Genomic DNA, 26,645 nt, shown 5'->3' on the forward strand with positions numbered 1-26,645 from the left:
GATGAAAAAAAAACTTCATGTCTGCTATATGTGTGTTATTCTTAGTTTCCCAGTGTGATAATCTTGTGCCATTTTTTATTGGTCGTTTTATTTTTAAAAATACAAGAAATCTGCTATTATTAAATTTTTTTTTTTAGACTGCAAAAGTGCACTATATAATTTACAACAAATTTTTTATGTTATAGATGTGCAATTACGTTTAAGGATAGAGTAAAAATGGTAGTATGATACATCATCTAAACGCCTATTAGTATGCAGACTAGGAATATAACTTTTTTAAAACTTCATGTTCCTGTTTGTCAGTTTGATAAATAATTACTCAAAAACAAATATTTATTTTAATATCTTTTGAAAAAAGTTCATCCTAAATCAAAATATAAAATTGCGTGTTATAGCTTAACAATATACATTGTTTAATAATTACATGCCCAGTCACTAACTATTACAGTTACTAGAGCATAGCAAATGCTTTGTATTGTCTATATTTATTATTAATATACATCAGTACATCACTTTCTATTACATAAAAACATCTAGACTGCAATTTGTCTTTTTATCTGCAGACTGAATATAGTTCCTGCATCACTTTTGTTGCACGTTACACGCACTGGTTACTTCTTGGTATCTTCAGTGCTGATGGTTCCTATTTCCAGGGTTTCTCAAATACCTGCAACCCCTTCTTGTAGGGTTTTAGTATTTGTAACAAGTTAGTATAGGCTTGTTTTCAAATTGATCAGGAAACCAATACTTTTCCCAGTCATACCAAATAAATCTGCAGATTTTCTGTAATGTTGGCCTTGTTTTAGATATGAGAACAAAAGCAAGAATAGCAAGGAAGGCTATTTAATTCCAATGTATTCCATTAATAATATTAGAAACTTTTTGAATGTTAACAAGTGGAAAACATCCTTTTTCTTAAAACATAAACACAAGTTTCAGATAATGCAAGAAGTTCATGTCATCTCTCCAGCCTGACTTATCGACAATCACATTTGTTCCATTCAAAAACTTTGCTTGCTGTTCATCAACTGAAGTACAAAAGGATACTCAAGTTTGGGGACTTGGTGCATTCACCAATTTCCTCCTCCATGATCAAGCGTAGAATCCTATCAAGTACGTGATGCTGGTAAGAAATTCCATCAGTAATAGCTTCTTCATTTTTATCTTTCAAGCACAGTTCAGCTAACTTCTTTTTAAATATTTCGTTTTTTCAATGCTGCAGTCTGATATTCGTTTTTATTAAGACGCTTTCCTTCAAAATGTAGATATCACCGTTCAGTTTTTAATGCTTTTCATCACCTCTTTTTTTCAGTTTAGAAGCGTCCTTAAATAATTACTTATAAATTCCAGCTTGACTGGGTGTTGGACTGTTAACACCATTAAGTGCCAATTACTTGCAAATTTTGGCAGCTTTTCTTGTTGATACTGTTGTTTTTGTCTTGTTGTGATACTGTTGTTTTGTCTGTTGTTTTTGTCTTGTCTTGTTGATACTGTTGTTTTTGTTCACGGCAACTTTACTCTTGTTATTTTTCCCTTTTGGTGGGCAAATATTTTCATCATCGTCATCATCATAGGCGTAGAAAGAATTTTTTGGTGTTCGAGATAGATAACTTCCAGACATGGAGCAAACTCCAAACATTTATATGTTTATACTTATGTAAAATAATAAGGGTTTGCAAAAAATTGCGATGATTGGAGGCTGGGAACAAAAAAGCCCCAAAATTCCCCCCCCCCCCTTTCCCCAAACCTGAGAGCATTAAGCTGATGAAGTATTTTTTGTACTATTCTTAACTAGACTTATATTCAGCGATAAATTTTAAGTTTCATTTTAAAATATTTTAGCGTTCAAAAATTATGACCATATAAAGTTTAAACCTCCTTCAATTTGAGGGGATTGCAAATTTTATATGGTAATAATTTTTAAACGCTAATAGATAATACTATCTCGAACACCAAAAAATTCTTTTTACGCCTATGGTCATCATCATCGTTTTTATATTCACTTTCTATAACATCAGGCTTATCCAAATCGTTATCATTATCATTAGATAAGAAATCTATGAAACTGATGTAGATGGTATGTCAGGTGAATTTATTCTCTTTGAAGGATAAATTGTTTACTTGCCTGCTTCTTTACAGTCCAGCCAGCACAAACACGTGTTTTTTGAATCAAATATGTTAACATCTTTAGACATATTTATCTGAATTTAGACATCTAAAAGTGTTAACATTTTTGATGCGAAAAAAAACGTCTAAAAGACGTGTTCGTGCCGGCTGGGAGGTAGCATAACCAACTTTTCCTCAACATTCTACTTGTAGATAATATTTATCATCAGCTGACAACCATATTCCGTCAAAATCAAAGAGTTTGTCTAATGCATCATATTTTCCTCGTTTAACGCATTCATCGTAAGTTTTTAACGCACATGAAATTTTGATCGGATGCATGAGGAAAGTTTAATTTATTTCTCCATAAACTTTGAAATTCTTTAGAAATGTTCACTATTCTTTCCTTTCGTATTTTAATTTTAGAGAATCCAAGAAACTGGTATTGCCAAACTGCATTTTTCTTTGAGTGAAAATTCTTGTGAAGGCATAGCGCCCATTCTTTTATGCAACTGCTGAAATTTCATTATTTTTTTATTATTATTTTTTCTCTACAGTGCTAAAACTTTTCTTGTGTGACATTGTCTATTAAGTTGTATTAGTTCTAGGTACAAAAAGTAAACAAAGTAAATAAATATATACTGATTACTTTTACTGTTAAATGTAATTTATATATATTATGCAGTGCATATATTTTTACATATTTCAGAAAAGCCAGTAACAGTGTTTAATAACCACCAAATAATATCTGTTTAATTTGTCAGTCCCAATTAAAAGGGTATTTCTGTCTTTATATAAATCTCTTAACCTTATCAATTAGCTGTTCAACAACAACAACAAAAACTAGCGCAGAAATTGCTTATATGTCATGGTTAGTAGTTCTAAAACAATCTTCACATTTCTAGAGTGTAATATGTATGACTATCAACAAAATTCAACGGGCTGCTGCATTAAATTGCAGCCAGTGTAGCATGACTACAATTTCTAAGCAGTGACGCAGTGATAGTGCACTTGCCTCAGAAGCAAAAGATTTATGATTCAAACCCTACCTCTGGGCAAGTTTTGCGACATCGGTTAAGTAGGACTCTTCTGTGGTGCTCTGTAATAAGACCGTAAGGATTTCTTGGGGCACCTAAAAATAGTTTTTTTTAAAAAAACGCATCAGTTTTAATAATAGCAATATTATAATTGTACTTTATCGCATTACTTTGTTATTAAAATCTAGTGGAGCTGGGTGCTTTTTTGTTGTATTTAGGTAAAAGTTAATCGATTTATGATACAGAATATTTGTAATATTGAATAATGTAATATTTGAAAAAAAAACTTAAAATATTATATTCCTAATGCATACATGTTTGAGTATGAGTCTTATGGTATTAAACTTCTAAGAAGTCTAAGATCATAGTCTTTTGAAAACTTTCAAAGTCTTGGTATTGAGCTTGGGTTGACCTTTTTGATGTCTTATTGATCTTCACTCCAAATGTCTTGGTCTTGACTACGTCTGGTCTCGGCCTTTACTACCTTGTCTAAATCTCTGTTAATGTTTCTAAAAATTAAACTAGTTTTTTTATTGATTATATACAGCTTTGGCCAAATACATCCGGCTATAATTATTTTAGGTAATTACATGTAAATGTAAAAAATGCTGCGGGCAGGTCACTTAACAACCACGTGTTTGTTGCTTAGGTAGTTACGTAGTTATCAACTAATGAAAAAATATCTTATAATCTTTACATTACTCTACATTAAAATCATGTGCAGTTTAATTATTAATATTCTAAAGCTTTTAAACAAGTTAAAACTATTCAATAAAAAATGAGCATTGATTAAAGCGTTGGCTTCAGAAATTAAAAAATTTAAGGTCTGATGTTTTTTCCATACATGCAACAATGGTATGAAAGGCGTCAAACTTTCTAGTTAATTTTTTTTTTCCTTTATGCTCTGTGATTAAACCGTATGTCTATTTGGAGCACTTTAAAATGCTTCAAATACGGTTAAATAAGGTGAGTAGTACTTATCTACCAATAAATATAACCATAAGTAAAAATGTTTAAAGGTGTGTAGTAGTTATCTACGAATAAATATAAAGCTTTTGTTTAAATTATAACTTATGCTTCAATAAAGTTATTTGAAAATAATTTTTGATTGCTTGGTAAATTGGCTTTTTCATTTTTTCAAATCGCAAATGAGTTTATAGTATCTTCTTTATATGTAGATTATTCTGTGACTGACACGAATTTAAAGCAGGAGGAATAGTTTATGAACAAAATTGATGCATCGGTTCAAGTTAATTAATTAATGGATGGATATGTGAGCATTTTTCTAAAAGATTGCCAAAGCGCCAAAGTCTTTGTGTAGGTGTTTAATAGGGTTTCGATTTTAAAAGTAACATTTAAAGAATAAGAAACAAAATGACGGCAAATTGCGCATTTTTGCGATTTTTTCAAAAATATGAAAACTAATTTATCCAAATGTAGATTACATCACCCTACTGTAGAAATTTGCAAAATATACAACTAAGAATACGTAAAAACATTTGCATTTTTTACTATACGGCGAGTTTTTTTGCCTTAAAAATTCCCAAAGCTTTTTTTGAAGAAATCCGCAATTTTTTAATTTTTATGAAAAGTTGCAATAAATTACCGTTTTTAGCATTGAGTTATACAGAAAAATTCCATCTGACCAAAAATATTAATTTAATTTCAAAAAAGTTGTTATTGTTGTTAAACTAAATAAAATTTTGTTTAACAACAGGAGTCATAAAAACAATATAAATCTTACCACTCCCCAATAAAAACTGTTAAACAAGTGGTCGTTAACTTTGTCGTGTTTTGTTTCTATGGCGAATCCAAGAAAGCTGAGCAATAAAACCACAAGAAATCCCATGTACCAGCACGTTAATAACTCCTGTAATAACATATTTAAAAATTTAGCTTGTTATTTAAATACGATAAAAAGTTTTTGTTTCGTTCGACCCTATTTTACTCTTGTAATATATTTTTTGTGTACATAGAAATATATATATATAAATATATATATATATATATATATATATATATATATATATATATATATATATATATATATATATATATATTTATATATATATATATATATATATATATATATATATATATATATATATATATATATATATATATATATATATATATATATATATACATATATATATATATATATATATATTAAAATAATACAAAACTCTTGTTCGTTGAGAAGTGCTCAATATTTAGAAAATTGATTTTGATTATATATAAATTTCAAAACAGAGCGGTTTAAAATAAAAAACGAAAAAGAAAAACTTTTATTATGAAACTTGCATACCATCCAAGTATAAAATCAACAAACGGCAATCATAAACGCAAGATAATTGGGTTTAATCTTCCCATCAGTGCAAATTTTGTAACAAAAATAGGTAGGTATTTTTTGAACCTCATCAACCTCCACTTTCCAGTTAACCACAGAATTTGTAAAATATTTAATAGAAACACAATCAAAATTAGTTATTCTTGCATGCCAAACATAAAATCCCTTATTATCTCTCACAATAATAACACTCTACCTAAGGAGGCAAAAACTAATGAAAATTTTTTCAAGCCAGAAATCAATTGCATGTTAAGAAACCGAAGCAGTGCAACATGTCAAAATATGGCGGAAAATGTATTACCAAAGAAAATGTAATCGAGTTCCTCAAACAAAAAGATGAAGAAAAAGCAAAGAAAGCCGTGAAAGTTGCTAAACTTAACGCAAAGCGTAGATTCTCTATGCTAAGTACTCAAATCCCTGAGCATAACAAATGCTGAGCAACCTCAGCAAAACAATAATAAAGAACAAAAACCAGCAGCCAAACGATTAAAAGTTGCAAAATGTAAAAAGAGTAGAGTACAGTTACACAGAAATGTTACAATGCGAAAATCCGATGTGTCAGGAACGGTCGTGCAAAGAAACATGTTTACCAAAAAAATATGTAGTTGGAACTAAATTTTTTTGTTGCAAAAAATGTAATAACTTTAATATAGTTTCTAAATATAAGTTGTGTTAAAAAGAAATAATAAAAAAAAAAGTTAAAATTTAAAAAATTCAATGTTTTCTTAAGTGTGCGGTTTTATCAGTATGTTGCTAAAAACTGCCTAAATAATTTAGTATTTTCAATAACTTCATTACTATTTTTATAACATATATTAATATTATCTTATGTAGTTTTTTATTAACTATCTAATAAAAAGAAACAAAAAAAAAAAAAAATGAAAAAAAAAAGTTATTTAATTTTTATTAATAAGTGTGCGGTTTAACTCTACTAAAAATATTTGTATTTCAATTAAAGGTTTTATGCAATTTTTTAGAGGGCTAAAAGTATTTATTCACTATTTTTAAAAAAAACTTTTCTTATGTTAATGGAAACATTTTTGCCATAAGTTGAATTGAACGAAATTGTTTCTAGTTCTATTTTGCTTTTTTGCATTTTTTTTTTCGGGTCAAATTTTTTTTCAAAATTTTGAAATCCACATTTTATAAGGACATCTTTGTAAATACGTTCATACGGGTTGTAGACATTTTTGTCTGAAGAGTTTTGGTTTACGCTGTTATTAAATGAAATTTGGATTTGTTTAAGAACTTGGGGTGGATGGTTTGAGATAATACTAAAATACAATAACTAATCCTTCGGTTTTTTGAAAGATTTACATCAATATTTAAAGAGGTGTGACAAAAATAAATTTGTTCAAAAATCTTTACAAAAACTTTTCTAATTTTATTAAATTGTTGACCAGGTTTTTTACAAATTAATATTAAATCATCATCGTGATAAAGATCTAGTTTTTTGATATTGATTATTTTACTTAATAAATCTAAAATATATAGTCCAACAAATCAACAAATTTCTTTTCCATCATAACAGTCCATTGTATGACTCCATAGTTGTTTTATTATTTATTAGTTTAATGGAATTGATAAACTTTTTTGGTTAAATATCCCAGCTAGCACACATACATTGGGCCAACGTATGAAAAACCATCGCTAACGTTGGTTGTTTTTTCCAATGCAAATCCAACGTTAAGCCAATGTCATGTTTTTAACAATAATATATTTTATTGTTACGTAAAATATTTACTGTTAATAATATATATGTTGTTGGATTTTCATCAGACAAAACAGTCGACGTTCACGATGGTTTTACATACGTTGGCCCAATGTATAAATGCTAGCTGGGATATCTGATATAACCAAAAAAATCAATCAACTCCGTTAAACTAAAAAATAATAACACAACTATGGAGTCGTACAACAATTACAATGCCAAAGCATATGCTATGCCAACTAAAAATTACAACATTGAATCAACATTAAATATTACACTTTGCCTATTTAAGATACAACATTGTGCCAATGTAAGACTTTTGTTGTTGGCGACCGATGTTGTGCCAACGTAACTTGCAACATTATTCTAACGTTTTTACCAACATAAGTATGGTAGCTGGGATGGTTGAAAACTGCAAAATTTTGTTTTGCAAACAGTTTATACATTTAATTGGAAAAACAATTTAAAACTCGAGTGTGTGTGTGTGTGTGTGTGTGTGTGTGTGTGTGTGAGAGAGAGTTGTGGTAGTAGGGAACGAATTGAACTTAATTTTGTGGCGTTATTTACTTTTAAAATTCAGGTCGCTAAACAACAGGTTGCTAAACAACACTTTTTTGAGCTTTCTTAATAAGTCTTTTAATACCATAAATCAAAAGTTAAAATGAGTCATAAAGCGTTTAAAATAATTATAATACCAATATCTCCCCATAAACCTCAAACACTTTATCTTTCCGTGTTGTGGACCCTATCAATCTATTTGACCCCCAATATTAAAAAAAACTTCACAATTATTTGTTCGCAAATTATTGTAAGCACAGTTACAACATTGTAAACAGAAATTAGAATTTGTTAATTTGAAATGTTAATTTAAATAAAAGCCACTTTAACATTTACTTAATATGTTATGTTGTTGCTTTTTTCTTTCATTGTCTCTTACTTATTTCTGTTAAAAAGCTTGTTAACAAAGATATGTTCTTAAGAAGTATGAAAAATACACGCTACTATAAGAAAATACATGCTACTATATGTATTAAAACGAATGTGTAAATTTAACTCATTTATTTAAACTTTAAATATTCGTCTCTTTATCACAAATAATTAACCTCAGAGTAATTTAAAAAAAGTTAATCTCACTATTGCAAGCCTGGATTGTAATTTAGAGTTATTGCTAACTTTTTACTAAACGAGCGAAAAACAAAATCAAGATATTTTAAATAGCTTATTTTTAGAAAAATTTGACGCTGTTGATGAAAAACACGAAATTTAGAGATATAAAGAGAACCAAAAAATCCAGTTCACTTTATGTTCTTCAAGAACTTTGAAATTTAACATCCATGTCCTTCAGTAGAACTTATTCCTTTAACTTCATGTTCTTCACAAGCAAAATCTAAAACATTAAACTGGCCTTCTATTTGGGATATAAAGTCTTAGAAAATACTTACAATTCATATGTTTTATATGTTTCATAAGTTTCAAAAGTTTTTTTGTGCTTGTTTATTCTCGAGCTTATTTTCTTTAATCATGGCTTTTAAATGAGTTCATAATCAAGTGTCGATGAATTAACGAAATAAAAAATTTATCTATAGGTTTTACAGTTTTTGTACAAGTATTTTTAAGGTACTTACATTACGGTGTTTTTTGAACACTAATATAAATGAAGCAAAAGCTCCTCTGTGCCTATCTAATCTCACAACTTTGAACAATTGCAATAGATAAACTTTTCTAAAGAAATTTTTAGTAAATAACTTAATAGAAAAAGCGAAATACTTGTAAAATGCATAACGCATTTCAAAAATATGCACCTTTTAACCTGCATGCTAATTTTTATATGTAATAATACAACCACAAGCAATGATGAAATAATGACTGCAATATCTAAAAAACAACGCAGAATCTAAAACATTTTATTTATGTTGTTAACAACATATCATAAATGTTGTTAACAACATTTATGTTGTTAACAACATTTATGTTGTTAACAACATTTATGTTGTTAACAACATTTATGTTGTTAACAACATTTATGTTGTTAACAACATTTATGTTGTTAACAACATAAACACAAAAAGCACGTATATTAAAACATTTTAATCCTTGTAACGAAAAAGTAATTCAAAAGTATCGAAAATGTAGGTACATTAAAACATTTTAATCTTTGTAATAAAAAAGTAATTTAAAGTGGAGTTAGGACTATTGAAATTGGGTCAAATCATGATGTTTCAACCAATCGCATGTGGGGCACCATCTCTGATTTTCCTGATTTTTACATATTGTTATGTGCATTATGTAGATAGGTTAAATTTGAAATTTCAGATTTCCAAGTACAACGGTTCAGAAATTATTGCCTTAGAATCGATTTACAAATGGTCAAAACAAAATACTTTAGAGCTGTATAAATTTTTTCTCACTTTCAACAAGTGTCTCATTTTTCCTAGAACTATTTTATGGATAGTTTTCTCTTTAAAAAAGTGGTTTTTATTAACTTGTGTTAAATTAAAAGTTTTCTGATTAGCTACTACTTTCTGCAATAAATAGGCAAAATATAGGCAGCTTGTTTTGAGCTAAGATTAACAACATATAAAACTATTAGACCCAACTATCTGAAAATGCAAATATTATAAACTTGTCCAATCCACATTAAAAATGCCAGCATTTTTAAATAACCCTATTTTTCAATCATCAACGGTTGAATGTGTTACTAAAAACCAATGCCCCACTAATCTGCCAACTAAACTATGTGAAGGGTGCAACTAATTATAAGTAATTTCTTAATAAAAAAAAAGTTATGGTTGGTTGTCCTCTTCTTGATCTGGTCTTTATAGTAGATAGGGGCGCAAATAAAGGGAGTAGTAACTTTTTAGAGACCTTCATTATGGTTCAAATAAAGGTGTCTAAATTAATTTAGATATTTAGATGCCTAATATCTAAATATCTAAATTAGTTTCAAAATGAAACCATTATTTTTTTAAATTCTATTTTATTTTAGGTAATCAGTGGTCTGTATATGGTCTAGACCTCTTCCCCCCCCCCCCTCAAAGGGGGAAGGGAGGCAATCAACTCACAAAAATACAAGCATTCATTTTCTAGCATGAAACATACATGATTCATTTTCTAATGGATATACAGTTAAGGCCATTAGATCTTTATTGCATTTTGTTATGCTTTTACCAAAAGATTCAAATTTTGATAGTGACTATCAAAAATGTGTGCTAGATTTTCCAGCAAATATACAATGCAACAGCCTTAAAAGTTAATAAATAAAAGTTAATTATATTACTAAAAGTTGGTTGCCCCATTTCCCCCTTTGATTGATGCTACCCTCTCCTCTGAAAATGCAAATATTATAAACTACTTGTGGATGAATAGAATAATGCAACAGTTAGTTTCAATTTGACATATTTTTGCAATTTTAGGATTTTTTCCGAAGTTGAGGAGGTCATCATTTTTTTCTAATTTAACACAAGTTAATAAAAACCACTTTTTTAAAGAGAAAACTATCCATAAAATAGTTCTAGAAAAAATGAGACAAAAAAGTTGAAAGTAAGAAAAAAGTTATACAGCTCTAAAGTATTTTGTTTTGACCATTTGTAAATCGAGGGGGGGGGGCACTGTGTCATGTTTCTAAGGCTATAATTTCTGAACCGTTGTACTTGGAAATCTGAAATTTCAAATTTAACCTATCTACATAATGCACATAACAATATGTAAAAATCAGGAAAATCCGAGATGGTGCCCCACAAAGTTTTCTTTAAATTGGTTGAAATATTATGATTTGACTCAATTGTAATTGTAAAAATTAAATACAATTACACATTACAATACAATAATGTTGTATTGTAATATTACAGAAACAATAAAAAAAAATTATTTTGGTATTGTATTGCCGTGATGAAAAGCAATTACAATAAGTATTGTATTGTTTTTTTTCTAACAATACAAAAAAATTCAAGAACTATTGTATTGTATTGTTTTAATGAAATAAAATTACAATAACTATTGTATTGTTTTGATGAAAACAATTGCTATTTTTTATTTACGGATTTGCAATATATTGCAAATTTTATTTTTTGCATATTTAGATTTCGCATCACCTATCTTGTTATGTATTTCTAAGCTCTAAATGGCCGCAAAATATTGCCTGCCTGATGATAGCCTTACTATTATGAAAAATAACTTTCATAATTTATTTTATTCAGCATTTTTATTTTTCCCTCTTGATTTTAATACTGCAAAGGAACTTAAAATATATATGAAAATTAACTTTAGTAACGCAAACAGTTAAACATAATAATTCTTCTTAAATAAAAATGTTGTCTTTTATTACAATAAAAATATTTTGTTATTGTATTACAAAGACGAATTACAATACATTATTTATTGTTATTGTACTGAGTCATTACAATACATTTTTTTCCCAGATATTGTTATTGTTTTATAAAGATGAATTGCAATACAATATTTTTTGTTATTGTATTACAGAATTACAATAGCTGTAAACCACAAGTATTGTTATTGTTTCTAAATTAAGTTGATACAATAACAATAATTATTGTTACTGTTATTGTTTTCATTACAATTACAATAGTTCTAACCCTAATGGAAAGTATTGAAAAAGTACGTACATTAAAACATTTTAATCCTTGTAATGATAAAGTAATTAAAAGTTTTGAAAAAGTATGTAGATAAAAACTTTTTAGCTCTTGAAATCTAACTCAAAAAGATTTTATTTCTTATGTTTTAAACGGATTCATTCTTATTGCTTATTACAATATGATGAGATCTTAAGGAAACACAACTGTTGAACGTTTATTAACTCTATCTATCTATTAGTCCGGTAGAATTTCACCAAAAAAGGGGTCAACCTAGAAAAAATTATTATAAAGACATGTTATATATCGTTGGAAAGCTTATTAGTTCCTCTTTAAAATGGGTAATTGGTATTTTTTTTTTATTTTGGGGAAAAAAAGTTATGACGTCACAAAGATTAGGAGTAAAATACGAAATTTTAAACGTTGCTGATAAATTTTAAGTATGCTGTACAATAAGTTGCGTTGTAACTATAATAACACTTATATTTAAATAATATAAAAGTGTTGAGTATATATATATATTTTTTGTTACTAGAAACATGGCTTTCGGAGCCGCGGGGGCCACAGCCCCCCAAAGGACCTTTTTTGAATTTTGCAAGAGGAATTTTTTTGATTTTTTGTTTGTTTTTGTCAAATATTTTTGTTAAACTTTGTTTCTGTATGTAAAAATGGGTAGAGGGAATAAAAATTCCTTGTTCTACATTTCGAATTTTAAAGTTATTAGAATGTAATATTCTTTTTGTATTCAAAATGTAATCGAATTTTTTTGGCAATATTTATCAAAAACTTTTTAATAAATTATTTATCTTAGTGTTTATAATTATGTAATGATTTGCTATTTTCAGATTTTGATATAAATTATCTGATCTTGTAAGTGATAATAAAACTAGTTCTGAAACTGAAAAATTATGGACTTAAAAAATGAATCCTCTGTATGTGCATTGTGTGGTAAAATGAAATTAGAAGGAGATTCGTTGAGCCAAGTGGGGGCAAGATTTGGAAGGAATGTTGATAACCAAGGAGCTCTTGGAAAATTAATTGAATGTGCTTTAAAATTGGATTTAAATGTATTGGTAAATGAACTGAATAAAAAACAAGAGACAGGAGAAAAGGTTTTTATTCACTCATCGTGTCGAACTAAATTAAGAAACCAATCAAAATCAATTAAACGATCACAAGCATCGATGGAAACTCCTATTGAAAGAAAACGTTCAACTCGATCAGAACAGATTTTTTTTAATTTTAAAGAGCAATGTTTTTATTGTGGAAATATGTGCACACTTGACAGTCGCCATCCTGAGAGAAATAATTTCATAGAAGTAAGAACAAAATCATCAAAAATTTATCATGCAACTCTAGAATTATGCAACGAACGTAACGATTTTTTATCTAAAACAGTTGAAGCTAGACTTTTGAATATAAATGATCTTGTAGCTGTTGAAGCACGATATCACATCTATTGTCGTGCAAAATTTGAAAAACCTATTACTACATCAAGCTGTGGAAGACCAACATCAACAGAAAACCTTATTGTCTTTAATGCAGCATGCATAAAACTTGAGGAAGATATTGATCTATACACAGTCTCTGAGTTTTACGAGATGATGCAAACATTAGGAGAAGAAATATATTCCCTTAAAATGACGCAAAATAAATTAAAAGAAAAATACGGAGATTCTATGCAATTAGTCTCGCGACAAGGTAAAAGTAATATAATTATACTGGACAGATTTAGACATATATTATGCGAAAACTGGTACACCAGAAAAAAACACAATGCAGAGGACGAAAAAACCAGAGTTATAACTGCAGCAGCAAAATTATTGAGTGATTGTATAAAGAATTTTGACCATGATATAAAAACGTATCCTTTAATAGAAGATGTAACTAACAATGAAAACACCTGCATACCCTTATTGCTGAAGGTGTTTATCAGAGAACTAATTACTGTGCCATTAAAACAAACTTCAATTTCACAAGCATTGTTTTCTGCAGTGAGGCCACAATCAATAATGCCAATGCAGTTAGGAGTAGCCGTTACCGTTGATAATGTACTTTCTTCCAAGTGGCTAAATGTTCTACTTGCTAAACTGGGTTTTGCATCAAGTTACGACGAGGTTTGTTTATTAAGTGATAATTTTATTTGTATTTGTTTTTTAAAAAATTTTTTACACATAACAATATAGAATACAAGAAAAACTAAATTTATTTAACAGGTCATTCGTTACAAGCAGAACATAGTGAAACACGATAAAATTAACGATATACTTTGCCCTGAAGGTAAAACATCTATTCAGTTTGTTGGGGATAACACAGATCATGATTTAGCAACAATTAATGGTAAAAATACACATCACGGATTAGGTTCCATATCAATTGCAAATGGAAATTTTATTGAGAACTCAAATAAGAAAAGATTGCCTAGGGATAAAAAAGATTATTGGTCCAACATAAACTTTGACAACCAGATTACAATTTCTCAGTTTTACAGCTCTGACGTTCCGGTTTTGTTTCAAATAAAATTTCAAGAATTTACAAAGGTATTTACTTGACTGGGGTTAAGAGGGATAGCGTTTCAAAAAATTAGTGTTTAAATTTCATGTACAGCTTTAAAATATAATAAAAACTTCTATAGATACAATTTATTTTGAGATTTTTGATGATATGAGACAATCATTAACTTTTAACTTTCTTTTATTTAAGGTTACTTTAAAGCCAAACCTTGTCGATATACTTTGGAACATGTCGCATATCTTTGAATTACAATGCCCAAGTTGGGCTGCCTACATGAGTCGTCAAGTTAATAATGTTCTTCCTATTTCTAAAGTATCCATGCTTCCAGTAATCAACTTACCGGCAACTGATTTTAATGCTTTATATTCTTTGTTAAGTTTCGTTGTAATACAATCAGAAAAGCTAAAACTTGGAATGCCATGTATTACATTTGATCAACAGCTTTATGTGAAAGCCTATGAAATTGCGGCTTCAAAGAAAATGAAAGTTTTTAATAGAATTGGTGGATTTCATCAGCTAATGAGTTTTCTTGGAGCTATTGGAACATTGATGGAAGGAAGTGGATTAAAAACTGCTCTTGAAACTGTTTACGCTTCCGCTTCAGTCAACCACATGTTTTCTGGAAAAGCAATTTCTCGAAGTCTTCGAGGCCATATGTTTGCTGCATCTTCTATCTTATCTATATTGCTGGAGGAAGTTTGGGTTGAACTAAGCGATGAAGAAAAAACTGATATTAAATTAATGTACAGCTCAAATATGCATAACAAAAATGGCGACACTGACCTTGAAAAGAAGTTAATTCTATAATTTGAAAAAAAGCAAGAAGAATACATGGCAAAATCACGAACTGCAAAATTATGGCTAAACTATGTTCACTATACAAGAGTTTATTCAAGCGGAAAGAACTAGTAACTATCTATGCCATTTGCTCCTTATTCTTTAAAAGTTGCCGATGGTGGCGCTCTTTTATACTGCTGCGATTGGAACAAGGGTGAAATATTTGACAATATTTTTGAAAAGTACATCCAATTTATTAATTACCTTAAAGTTAGTGTAGTAGTATTCGATGGATATAAAAATTCTACAAAAGACGCTACGCGTATAAAGCGTGGATCTTTATCACAATTTGCAGTTGAAATACATAAAAGCAATCCTTGTCCGTCTGATAGAAGTAAATTTTTCTCTAACTACGCCAACAAAAAATCATTTATCCGAATTCTAGAAGTTAGATTAAGAGAAAGAGGTTTTACTGTGTATGTGTGTCATTCTGACGCAGATACTACAATCGTTAAAATTGCACTTAACTTTTCCAAAACAGAGCCCGTCACAATATTTGCTGATGACAGCGATATTCTTTGCCTCTTATTACACCACTGTAAACCAGTTGAATCTTTACACAAAATATATTTAACAAGTATGACAAAAAGAGTTGATTGGCAGCGTGAATGTTATGACATTGATCAGATTATTGGCAGTACAGCAGAACATGTCAATAACAATATTCTTTTTGCGCACGCATTTACAGGTTGTGATACAACATCAGCAATTCACAACTTTGGAAAGACTTCAATTTTTAGAAAGCTTGAAGCCAAAGACTTGTGCAATGCAGCAAATATTTTTTACCATGATGATAAATCGCCTGATGAGATTGGAAATGCATCAATTCGTTTCTTTCAGCTGCTACATTCCTCAACATCAAATCTACAACAAATACGAAAGCAAAAGTACGAGGAAATGATAAACTCAGATCGAGCTCACATAGACCTTTCTGTTCTTCCACCATCTCCTAGAGCTGCTTACTACCATGGATTGAGAGTATATCATCAAGTGCGTATTTGGAGATGTCTAAGAGAAATTGATCTTGACCCACTTAATTGGGGATGGAAATTAAATGGCTTTATGTACTCACCAATAGCGACAGATGAAAACGCAGGTCCAGAGGATATCCTAAAGGTTGTTCGATGTGGGTGTAAAAACTCCTGTTCGAGTCGATGTTCCTGCAGAAAGATGGGACTTCACTGCACTTCATCGTGTGCTACCTGTCACGGGATTAACTGTACAAATATTGAAAAAGTTGACGAAGAAAATGAACCAGCCCATGACCGTCACTTCTCAGATGTTTTTACATAAATTTTAATTTAATCAGAATAAGTAAGATAAACTTAATGCATAAAGATAAACTTCTTTGTAAATATTTTTTAACATGCTCTTGGTAACATTACAGAATAATTACGTTTAACAGTATTTTATATATTTTGAATATATTTGTTTTGTAAACACATCTACAAGTCAAATTTTCAAAAAATTGGCTAAAGTAGCGTCCCCCTCTGCCTTTATACCGTACTTTTAGTTATTATTATTTCGCTTTCAGTTCATTAAACCAACTACTAATACTTAGGAGTAATAAATATAAAAATATATTACATTTACTTGCTAAAATTATAAATTCTTTTAGTAAAAAAACGTCAATTTTGGTGCTTTTCTGCTAATCTTTATGACGTCACAACTTTTTTCCCCCAAAATAAAAAAAATTACCAATTACTCATTTAAAAGAGGAAAAAATAAGCTTTCCAACGATATATAACATGTCTTTATACTAATTTTTTCTAGGTTAAGACTAAGTTCTACCGGACTACTATTAATACTATCTGTTAACTCCCGGTGCGAAATAAAGTTGTGACAAGTTAGCGGTTATTTAGCGGCTAGCTAGCTTTAAAGCACTTTTTAGGCAACTTTTTTTTTACATTATTTTTTCATTTTGTTTTTTACGTCGCAAAAGATTTGATTTATTTATATCTAAAGCAACATACCGTATTTTAGCTAAGAATAACATAACAATAGATTTGTAGCTAATAGATTGCTGTTAATTGCAGCATTGTAGCTAGCGATATCATTACGGTATAATGATAACTACAGATTGTAGGAATATAGCTAATTGCAACAAAACGACAAATCTAACCTAATTTAAACGTTAATTTTCATTTACTCGTCTAGGTTATTTAATTACTAGTCGAGAAGGAAACATCGTATTAGTAGAGCCGATCGAGACGAGTACCCTTAGTACCGAAGTACTACTCGTACGCTGAGTAGGCGGAGCCGGGATTTGAACCTGCATTTCTGCTGGTATCGTGGCTTTTTAGCTAGCAATGTTGTTACAATATGTTGCTATCTACGTATTGTAGCTTTTTAGTTGGCTTGAACATAACTATAAATTTCTAGGTGTTTATAACAAAGCGCATTGAGTCAAATTGGTTTACGAAGCTGTAGGCAACTTCATTTGGTCATCATCATAAGATATCTTATTCAATGTGTCTGTCGGTAAATGAAATTATTTTGTGAACTAAAATCCATAGGGTCTTTACTTAATTAAATAAAATCATTGAAAAAACAAGCTAGTACTAAAAATAAAGCAAATGCTTTCTATAGCAAGTATTGGGTAACTTGGTACAGCATTTATGGGAGGGTCCTAAAACTAAAAAGTCTTACTTTACCATTAAGTCATAAATAATCTTAAAAATCATTTCTTTAAATATTTATATTCAATTTTTAAGATTTATGTAAATATGATAATAGGAGCAGGCACGTCGGAAAGGGGTAGCCTAGGGTAGCAACTGCTACTCCTGCCCTTTTGGCTGGGGTGGCAAGGGTAGAAAGAATGCACCCTTTCTAGGAAATAAGTATGGTAAATTTTTATGCTTTAAAAGCATTTTATTGTCCAACATTTTATTATCAATACCTACCAACTGGAAACACCTATCAACTGGAACTGGTAATAGGTAGAATAGGGGGTAATATATTTTTTTCAAATTTTTCAATTAGAAAACAGTTTAAAATTGGTTTAAACGATTCTTTAAAAAGTATTTTTTTGAAGAAAAAAAAAAGGCCTAGAATCAATAAGCAGCAGTGGCGCAACTCAGAAACAACTTATAGCCTAAGTGTGAATTCGAATTGTGAATCATTAACTATAGAGGTGGTAAACCGAAAAGCCGACGCGTGTAACTCGAAAAGAAAAGCCGATGCGTGTAACTCGAAAAGAAAAGCCGACGCGTGTAACTCGAAAAAAAAAGCCGACGCTTGGGGATTATTGAATGATTGCAATGACACACGTAGCGCATGCGACTTCTTTATCTTCGTCTTTACAAGGCAATTTGATAGATCTTTTCATAAAATTCAGAAAATTATTAAATCCAAACGTGTGCATAGCCCGTGGATGACTAAAGGTCTTTTAAAATCATCACAAAAAAAAAAAAGTTTTACAAAAAATTTTTAAAATACAAAAACTATGAAAACAAAACTAAATATAAAAAATACAAAAATTATTTCGAAAAAATAAAAAAAGCAATCTAAAAAAAACTTCTATTCTGGTCTTCTCCAGAAATCATTTGGAAACGCTAAAAAAACTTGGAGTATAATAAAAGAAATAACAGGGAAAACAAAAATTACATCTAGCAACCTCCCTAATCTACTGAAAACTGATCAAGGTGAAATTTTTAATTAAAAAAAAATTGCTGAGAGACTGAATAATTTTATATCTGTTGGGGAAAATTTAGCCAAAGAAATCTCTGCAAGTAGCAAAACATACCAGTCTTTTTTGAAAAAATTAGATTTTATTATGGACAATTCGGAAATTTCCATTAAAGAACTTCGTTCAGCTTTTGACTTGCTTCAGACAAATAAAAGTCCAGATCTTGATGAAATAATGCAAATGTTTTGAAAAGTGTCTTTGATATTATTGAATTGCCTCTTTTCATTATTTTTACACTTTCATTAAAAAACGGGGACTTTCCTGATCAATTAAAATTGCTAAAACAATTCCAATTTATAAAAACGGTTGTCGAACGTGTTATGTATAATAAAATATATAACTATATTGATAAAAACAATATTTTATATGCTAAACAGTTTGGGTTTTGGAGAAATCATTGCATTGAGCATGCAGTGATGGATTTGGCTAGCAATATTTTGAAAGGATTTCATGACAATAACCATACACTTGGAGTTTTTATTGATTTATCGAAGGCATTCGACACTGCCAATCACGAAATCATGCTCTATAAATTAAAAAATTATGGAATTTAAAATTCTAATATAAAATGGCTACAGTCTATCTACAAAATCGTAAACAATACGTGACGTATGATTTAACTTGTATGCAGTTCGAAGTTATTAGATGTGGTGTCCCTCAGGGCTCAATACTTGGTCCTTTGCTGTTTCTCTTATATATTAATGACATCCACTTATCCTCTAAATTCCTTAATTTTGTTCTTTTTGCTGATGATACTAATTTTTATTTTACTAATTTAAAATTTGTTTTTTTTACTGTAAACACAGAGCTAATAAATCTCAATGGCTGGTTTAAAGCCAATAAACTGTCCGTAAACATTGATAAAACTAAATGCATTCAGTTCACAAAACCTTGGAAAACTGATAACATACCCATGAAACTTCTTGATTTATTTTTGAACAACATTAAAGTAAAAAGAGTTCATTCAATGAAAATCCTAGGTATAATACTTGACAATCATTTAAATTGGAAAAATCATATCCAATTTGTGGAAAACAACATTTCAAATGCTCTTGGAATTCTTTTCAAAACGAAGCACCTTTTGAATATAATGGGCTCAAAAAGTTTGCATTTTTTATTTATTCATAGCTACATTAGTTCCTAAAATATAACGTAGGCAAGTTTAATTAAATTTAACTTAAATAATTTAATTTAAAATTATTCATCTTCTTTAAAAAAATTTATAGCAAACAAAAGCAAGCGGTTTATTTTGAATGCAGGTAGATATGCATGCGCCAAGCCTTTACTTAAAAAAATAAATGTTTTAAATATTTATGAACTAAATATCTATCAAGGTCTGATATTTATGCCTAAAATTCATAACAACATACTTCCAACATATTTTCACCCTCATTTCACCTTAATTAATCACAAATGCTCTACAAGACATTCCATTGACAATTTTCTTATCTCTACAACATCCCTTAAAAAATCAGATTTCTCAATTTCATGTCGAGGACCACGTTTGTGGAACTATATCCTGAATAAAGTCATGAAAAACATAATTTTAATTGAACTATTTAAAAGAACAGTTAAACAATATTTATTAAATTTAAGTAATAAAAACATTATTTTGTATTTTTAAAAACACTTATATATTGATTTGTTAACACGTATATATGCATCTTATAACTTATGTATATTTTATGAACTGTAAAATGTTATAACATGTATAAAATATATACAAAATTTGTAATATGTATAAAGCTTATATAACGTATATTTTAGGAAATTATTACGTAAAACTTTATTGAAATTTTTAAGAACATTGGAGCAGGGTGATAAGACCCATTGTCTTCTACTTGCTCCTGTCAGAATATAAAGATTTAAATTTTAAATTTTTACAAAAAACATTGTAAAACAATTGCTTATTGACGAAATATATAAATAAAATATATAATGAAAATAAAAAATAAAAACAATCTAGGCAATTTTACACAGTTTGAAACAACCCTAAGGTACATTGAATTTATCTTTTCCATTCTCTTGCTCCGCAAAAATCTGATCCAAAAAAGCTTCAGAATCTTCAGTATTTAACTCCAAACCTTCCCTTAATGTTATGACAATGATTTTCAGCTTTTAGCAAGGCTTAACAGACTAAATTTTAATTGTTCAGATCCGCCACAATCCGTAGTTCTTTCTAACATCAAAGTGCTGATAGGGCCGCCGCTTATATTTAGTTCAATATGTCTGGAGTCAAATAAAAATAGTTGACTAGCAAATAGTCTGTACTTCTTTTAAAACTTCATTTTAAAAAGAAAACTAGAAATTTTAATATTTATTTATTTTTTTTTTTTTTAATTTATTTTTATTTTTACTTTTTTTGTGATGGGAAAGTCAAAAGTAAAATACTCAACATATTTTAAGTTTGAAAGAATTAAGGGGAAAAATATCTCATAATTAAACCTTTTTTTGGTTACATGCCTGTGTAGAGCGTTGGGCGCTTTTATTACAACAAATGAATATGACATATATTTCTAATTTTTTAAATTAATAAATTTAATAAAAAGTAACAATGACATTTACATACCAATAATCATATGTGGTCTTTGCAGGAACTTTTTTAATCCTCCATTTGATCCATATGTTCCGGTTGCTCCTGAGCCAAATACGCGGAGTCCAAATTCCAAAATAAAAATTGCTAATAGGAGTATTTCCTTAAAATCAAATTTAATAGAAGAACTAAAGTATTAAATGTTTTATATCCAGTTCATACCGATAGTAAAACACGTTTTAAAATTTCATGCTGATAGTAAAACACGTTTTATAAGTTTTATACTTTAATCTTAAAACTCTATAAAACAACAAAATAACAATATGATGAGGTTTTCTAAAACTAACTTTATCTAAAACTTTTTATATTAACAAAGCAATTTCGCAATATTGTTTTATTCTTGCTTTTACAACAGCCTTTTTTCAAAACCCCCCAAGTTAAAAAAATTCAAAGTTGACTTTTGTATAAAATAAGCTAATTTGCATACCTATAAACGTTAACAAAGAGTTCTGCTAATATTTTTTTTTAAATGCGTTTTAATAGAAATACGTCAAAAGCGACTTAAGACGTTTCGAAAAATCATTAGCAATTTAATCTAAAAACTTAATTTTATAATCAATTTTAATCTAAAATTCAAAACCAATTTATTTGTTTCAAACAAAACGTGTTTAAAACAAAACGTGTTTTAGAGTTAGTATGAACGGGATAACGATTTTAATTTCAATAAACAAGAATACTTTTAATTTATAAAAACGTTAAACATTTTTTTTTAGGTATAAAATATTACTAAAAAAAGTTGACTTTTTTCTAATGGATCAGACTGGAACATGGAAGTAACACATGCTGCTGCTAAACACGATATTATCAGGAATGCACTAAAACAGTCAAAAGTTAAAATAGTATATCATAACATCAAAAGCAGATATCAAAAATGATAGTTGCTTCAACAATCACATTTTGATCTGAAAAATACCTATATAGCTTAAGAAACAAAAATTTGTAAAGCTTACTTTCACTTAGAAAATCCATTCAATATAAATGAAGAGTCTTCATACAAGACCTTTTCTTTTGAACGAGGTGGTAAAAGCATTTTTATATAGACAAAGCCGGCTTTTAGGCCTTCCAGCTTATTAGGGATCCCCAAGTTAACCAGAGGTGAAAATTAGTGGAAAAAACTTGTTTACAAGTAAAAGCACCGTTACTTGAGTAAAATTTTATTAAAATACAAGTAAAAGTATGATGATAGATATTGGAGAAAATATCTGTCATCATTCGAATTGTAGATGCCACTTCTGGAGAGACTTATGTCAAAGAATATTTTCTGGGTTTAATGTTTTGCTGCAAAAGGTCTATGTGTTTTGTTCATTATCTATTTTTCTATGGAAAATTCTTAAACAGCATTGCCAACTTACTGCAAAGCAATTGTTCGAAACCTGTTGCAATTGTAGAGTCGATTGTAAAAAGGTTTTGTGTTTCCGACCCAAAGAAGTTCGGGATTTGTGAAAGCGCGTCAGACAGTGCAATAGTTTCTGGAGTACAGAGCTTAACCGACAACATTTATTTGTTTTCGCTTATCATTTCTATTGTGATATGACATAAATAGCTATTGAATTGAATAAAGTGACCAAAGTTTTGCAGAAGCCTCAAATGAATATTTCGTGACCACCCAACTTGTGAAAGCAATGCGTACAATTCTGGCTAATATCCGAAACAATCGGTTTGAGAATAGTCTTGCCGATGCCACTGCAATTGCAGAAGAGCTTAAAATTCCTTGCTTATTTCCAACAAAGCGATAACGTCTAGCTAAACGACATTTTGAATATTAGGTTCATAATAAACAAATTGCTCATGCAAAAGAACAATTTTGAATTGAATTCTTCTTTCTGTTAATTGATATGGCTCAAAATTAGCTAAACAAACGATTTCCGAAGTCGGAAAAATTCAACGCCATATTCAGTTTCCTCCATGGTTTTCGGCAAATGAAAACTTGCTCCAACAATGGTATATTGAATATTCCTACAAACCTGCAGATTGCTTTAATGCACTCAACGTCCAATAAATCAGACATAGAATCAACAGAATTAGCCAGTGAGTTGCGAAACATCATTTTGGCTCTACAAGAAAACGTCAGATCTCCATTTAATGTATTTACGTTAATTGTGCAAAATGATTTGACTGAAATCTATTCGAATGTACCTGTTGCTCTTAGAATAGTACTAAAAACGCCAGTACTCATGACTACTGTTGAACGCAGCTTCTAAAATGTGAAGCTAATCAAAACATATTTATATATATAACAAAAAAGAGCCACAAATATTTTCGGCTCTGTATATAGGCTGCTTAAATGTAGATAGAAAAAACTTTTTCTTTCTTGCAGTCACTTAAAATACATTCAATTTTCCCTTTTCAGCTTGTTAAAAGTTTCTTCTAATTGATGAACAAAATGAGTAGAACAAGAAGGTCTGAAAAAGTCATTTGCTCTGAAAAAGGTTTTAAATCGGTTTTTAATAGGAACGGAGACAACGCAATTATAAATAAACAATATTAAAGAGGTTCCGAACTTATTACTCGTGAAGGCGTAAATAAACATAGCAACTCACAAAATCTTTCATTGTTTTACTAGTCTTAAACTCTCTAGAGATTCGTTAGAAGCAAGGAACGGGTGAAATTCTACAAAACTACTTTTTAATGATCTTAAATTTTTTGAAAATAGCAATAGCATTTACGGAAATATTCATTCGTATCTTATTGTTTTTGTTTATGTCTATGTAAATTATTCTATTTAATTTTTGAACGCTTTATGTTTTTTTTTCAGGGTGGGGCTGAGCCTCAGCGCATTCCGCGCCTTTAAGTAGCTTTACTTTAGAAAAGATTATACAGTTGTAATTTTGTTCAAAGTAATATTTAAACTTATAGTTACTTATAGTTGATCTCAATATTTAAATTTTCTTGTGTAAGTTTTATAAATTGCTGTATTTAAAAGATATATCATTAATAAGGAAATAGAAATAAAAATTACAGATGATGGTCTTTGCCATTTTTATTAATTTGAATAAAACTTTATTCGAAGTTTAAAATTGCATTTTGAATTTAGGGATGCCTAACCACCTAAAATTTAAGTAAAGTAATTGCGTCATTGCCCCCTCCCTTCTTCCTCTTTGAAGAAAATTGACTACAAAAAGCGGTATCAAACATGAATTAAAAACGTAAAGCCAATGACAATAAATCTTCCAATTTATGTTTAAATAAATTTACGCATAAAAGTTCAGAACAGAAAGAAATTCATCAAGCGGTAAACACCAAAGTAATTCTAGGCAGTCGTAATAATTTGTGGCTTTCCCCGTGGCAAGACGTAACTAGTCATGACTAGCCAAGGTAGGTGGAAAACCCTCCGTAATAATTTTAAATTTGGTATAGATGTTAGGAAAACTAGACTTATTGAACCCTAGTTATTAGACTTATTGAATCCTAGTTATAGCTTTTTGCTTCAAACGATATAGCAACAGCACTATTTTTCACTTTAGCCAATAGTTTTAACTAATTATCTTTTTCCATAATAAGTAAATCTGACCAAATATTAAGTACCAGTATTTTCCATTACTTAAGACAACCGTATAATAAATACAATCACTGGATTGCCCATAATTTATATTTAAAAATGGGTTAAGTTTAACAACAAGCATTCCAAATAAGTAAAAAATTAATTTAAATGAAACAATTGAATAAAAAATTGATAATTTTTTGTAAAGAAGAACATGTTTATAAATGTTTATTTGAATATAAATATGATTAGGAGCAACATAAATATGGAATTGGCTAATTTAGATTTACGGGTGACAACTAAAAAATGAGACTGGATTTAAAGACACATATCTCTTTAAAGGAACAAGATTTTAAAAATAGAAAAACTGTTTTATTCTAGCTTTTAAATATTTTCATTTTTTGAAAAATGAATAAAAAAATAAACTCAAAACAAAAAGAGAATAGAAAACGTGTGTATGAATTTTATTTAAATTACAAAAATGCTGGTAAAAAGTTCACTTATGACCACTTTAAAGTTGAGAATATACCTAAAAGTACTATCTACAAGATAATTAAACGTGCTGAAAGTGAATCTGGGTACCAAAGAATTCAAGGAAGTGGAGTAAAAGCTAAAAAAATGACCAGGACAAACATTGAAAGGCTCAAACTTATGTTTGGCCATAAAGACGGAGTTTCTCAACGACAGGCAGCTAAAAAGTTCAACTGTACTCAGCAACACATTAGTAAAACATTAAAAAAAAGAAGAAATATTAAATCAAGAAAAAAAATGACGATTCCAAAACGCTCTGACCAGCAAAAAGCAGCAGCTAGAACAAAGTCCAGTTGATTGTGTCAGAAATTCAAAAATCGTAAACCAATCATTGACGATGAGTCTTATTTCACGTTAAATCACTCCAGTATCAATGGAAATGAAATTATTTATACTAGTGATGTAAAATCTACTCCATCTACAGTTAAATACCAAACAAAACAAAAGTTTCAAAAGAAATTACTTCTATGGATTGCTTTTCTGAAAATGGAATTTCTCAACCTTATTTTGTACCAAGTGGACTGGCTGTAAATCAAAAAATCTATTTAAACGAATGTATTAAGAAGAGACTTATTCCATTCATCAATAAGCATCATTCAGATGGTGCATATGAATTCTGGCCAGATTTAGCATTATCTCACTATGCAAAAACATCTTGTATCTAAACAAGGAAAACGTGCATTATGTTGAGAAAGTGGATAACCCTGCAAACTTGCTAGAATGTCGTCTTATCAAAAAATTTTGAAGTATTTTGAAAGGCCTTACCTACAAGAATAATTGACATGCAGAAAATCTTAAAAAATTACGTTCTAAAATCAAGTATTGCCTTAATAAAATTGATATTGAGCTCATACGGAACCTAGCTCAGTCTATACCAGGCTTATTTGATAAAGTCAGAAGAAATGGTTTAATTGAGAACAACTGATTATATATTTAAAAACTATTTAACATGAGTATAAATTGCGAAATAAAAATGGGCATGAATAAGCTTGCATTTAAACACAAAACAAAGTGAAGAGGTGGGGGCGAGAGGGACAGATTGTCCCAGGCAGCAGATGTCCAAGGGACGTCAAATAAAAACAAGGTAAAAAAAAAAAAAAAGATTATTCGCTGATAATATAGGAAAAATTAGGAAGAATAGGGGCGCCAATCAGGGTTGCTGTCCCAAACGGCGCGAATGCTCTCCCCTGGCTAAGATACGGAGACAA

At 29.4% G+C, this 26,645-nt stretch overlaps 1 protein-coding gene across 5 annotated transcripts in view; it reads right to left on the reverse strand.

The window, feature by feature from the left end:
* LOC136071980 (potassium voltage-gated channel subfamily KQT member 1-like) overlaps nt 1–26,645 on the reverse strand; it is a 60,067-nt gene that overhangs the window by 25,026 nt on the left and 8,396 nt on the right. For all 5 annotated transcript variants that reach the window (XM_065818851.1, XM_065818852.1, XM_065818853.1 and 2 more), the window contains exons 2-6: nt 22,153–22,240; nt 21,402–21,528; nt 9,007–9,079; nt 8,830–8,926; nt 4,888–5,013 (exon numbers count right to left, since the gene is read on the reverse strand). In XM_065818851.1, the coding sequence (XP_065674923.1) occupies nt 4,888–5,013; nt 8,830–8,926; nt 9,007–9,079; nt 21,402–21,528; nt 22,153–22,240 (511 nt within the window). The remainder of the gene's footprint in view (nt 1–4,887; nt 5,014–8,829; nt 8,927–9,006; nt 9,080–21,401; nt 21,529–22,152; nt 22,241–26,645) is intronic.

The sequence above is a fragment of the Hydra vulgaris genome, chromosome 15 (genome assembly GCF_038396675.1).
Source record: "Hydra vulgaris chromosome 15, alternate assembly HydraT2T_AEP".
NCBI classification, from domain to species: Eukaryota; Metazoa; Cnidaria; class Hydrozoa; order Anthoathecata; family Hydridae; genus Hydra; species Hydra vulgaris.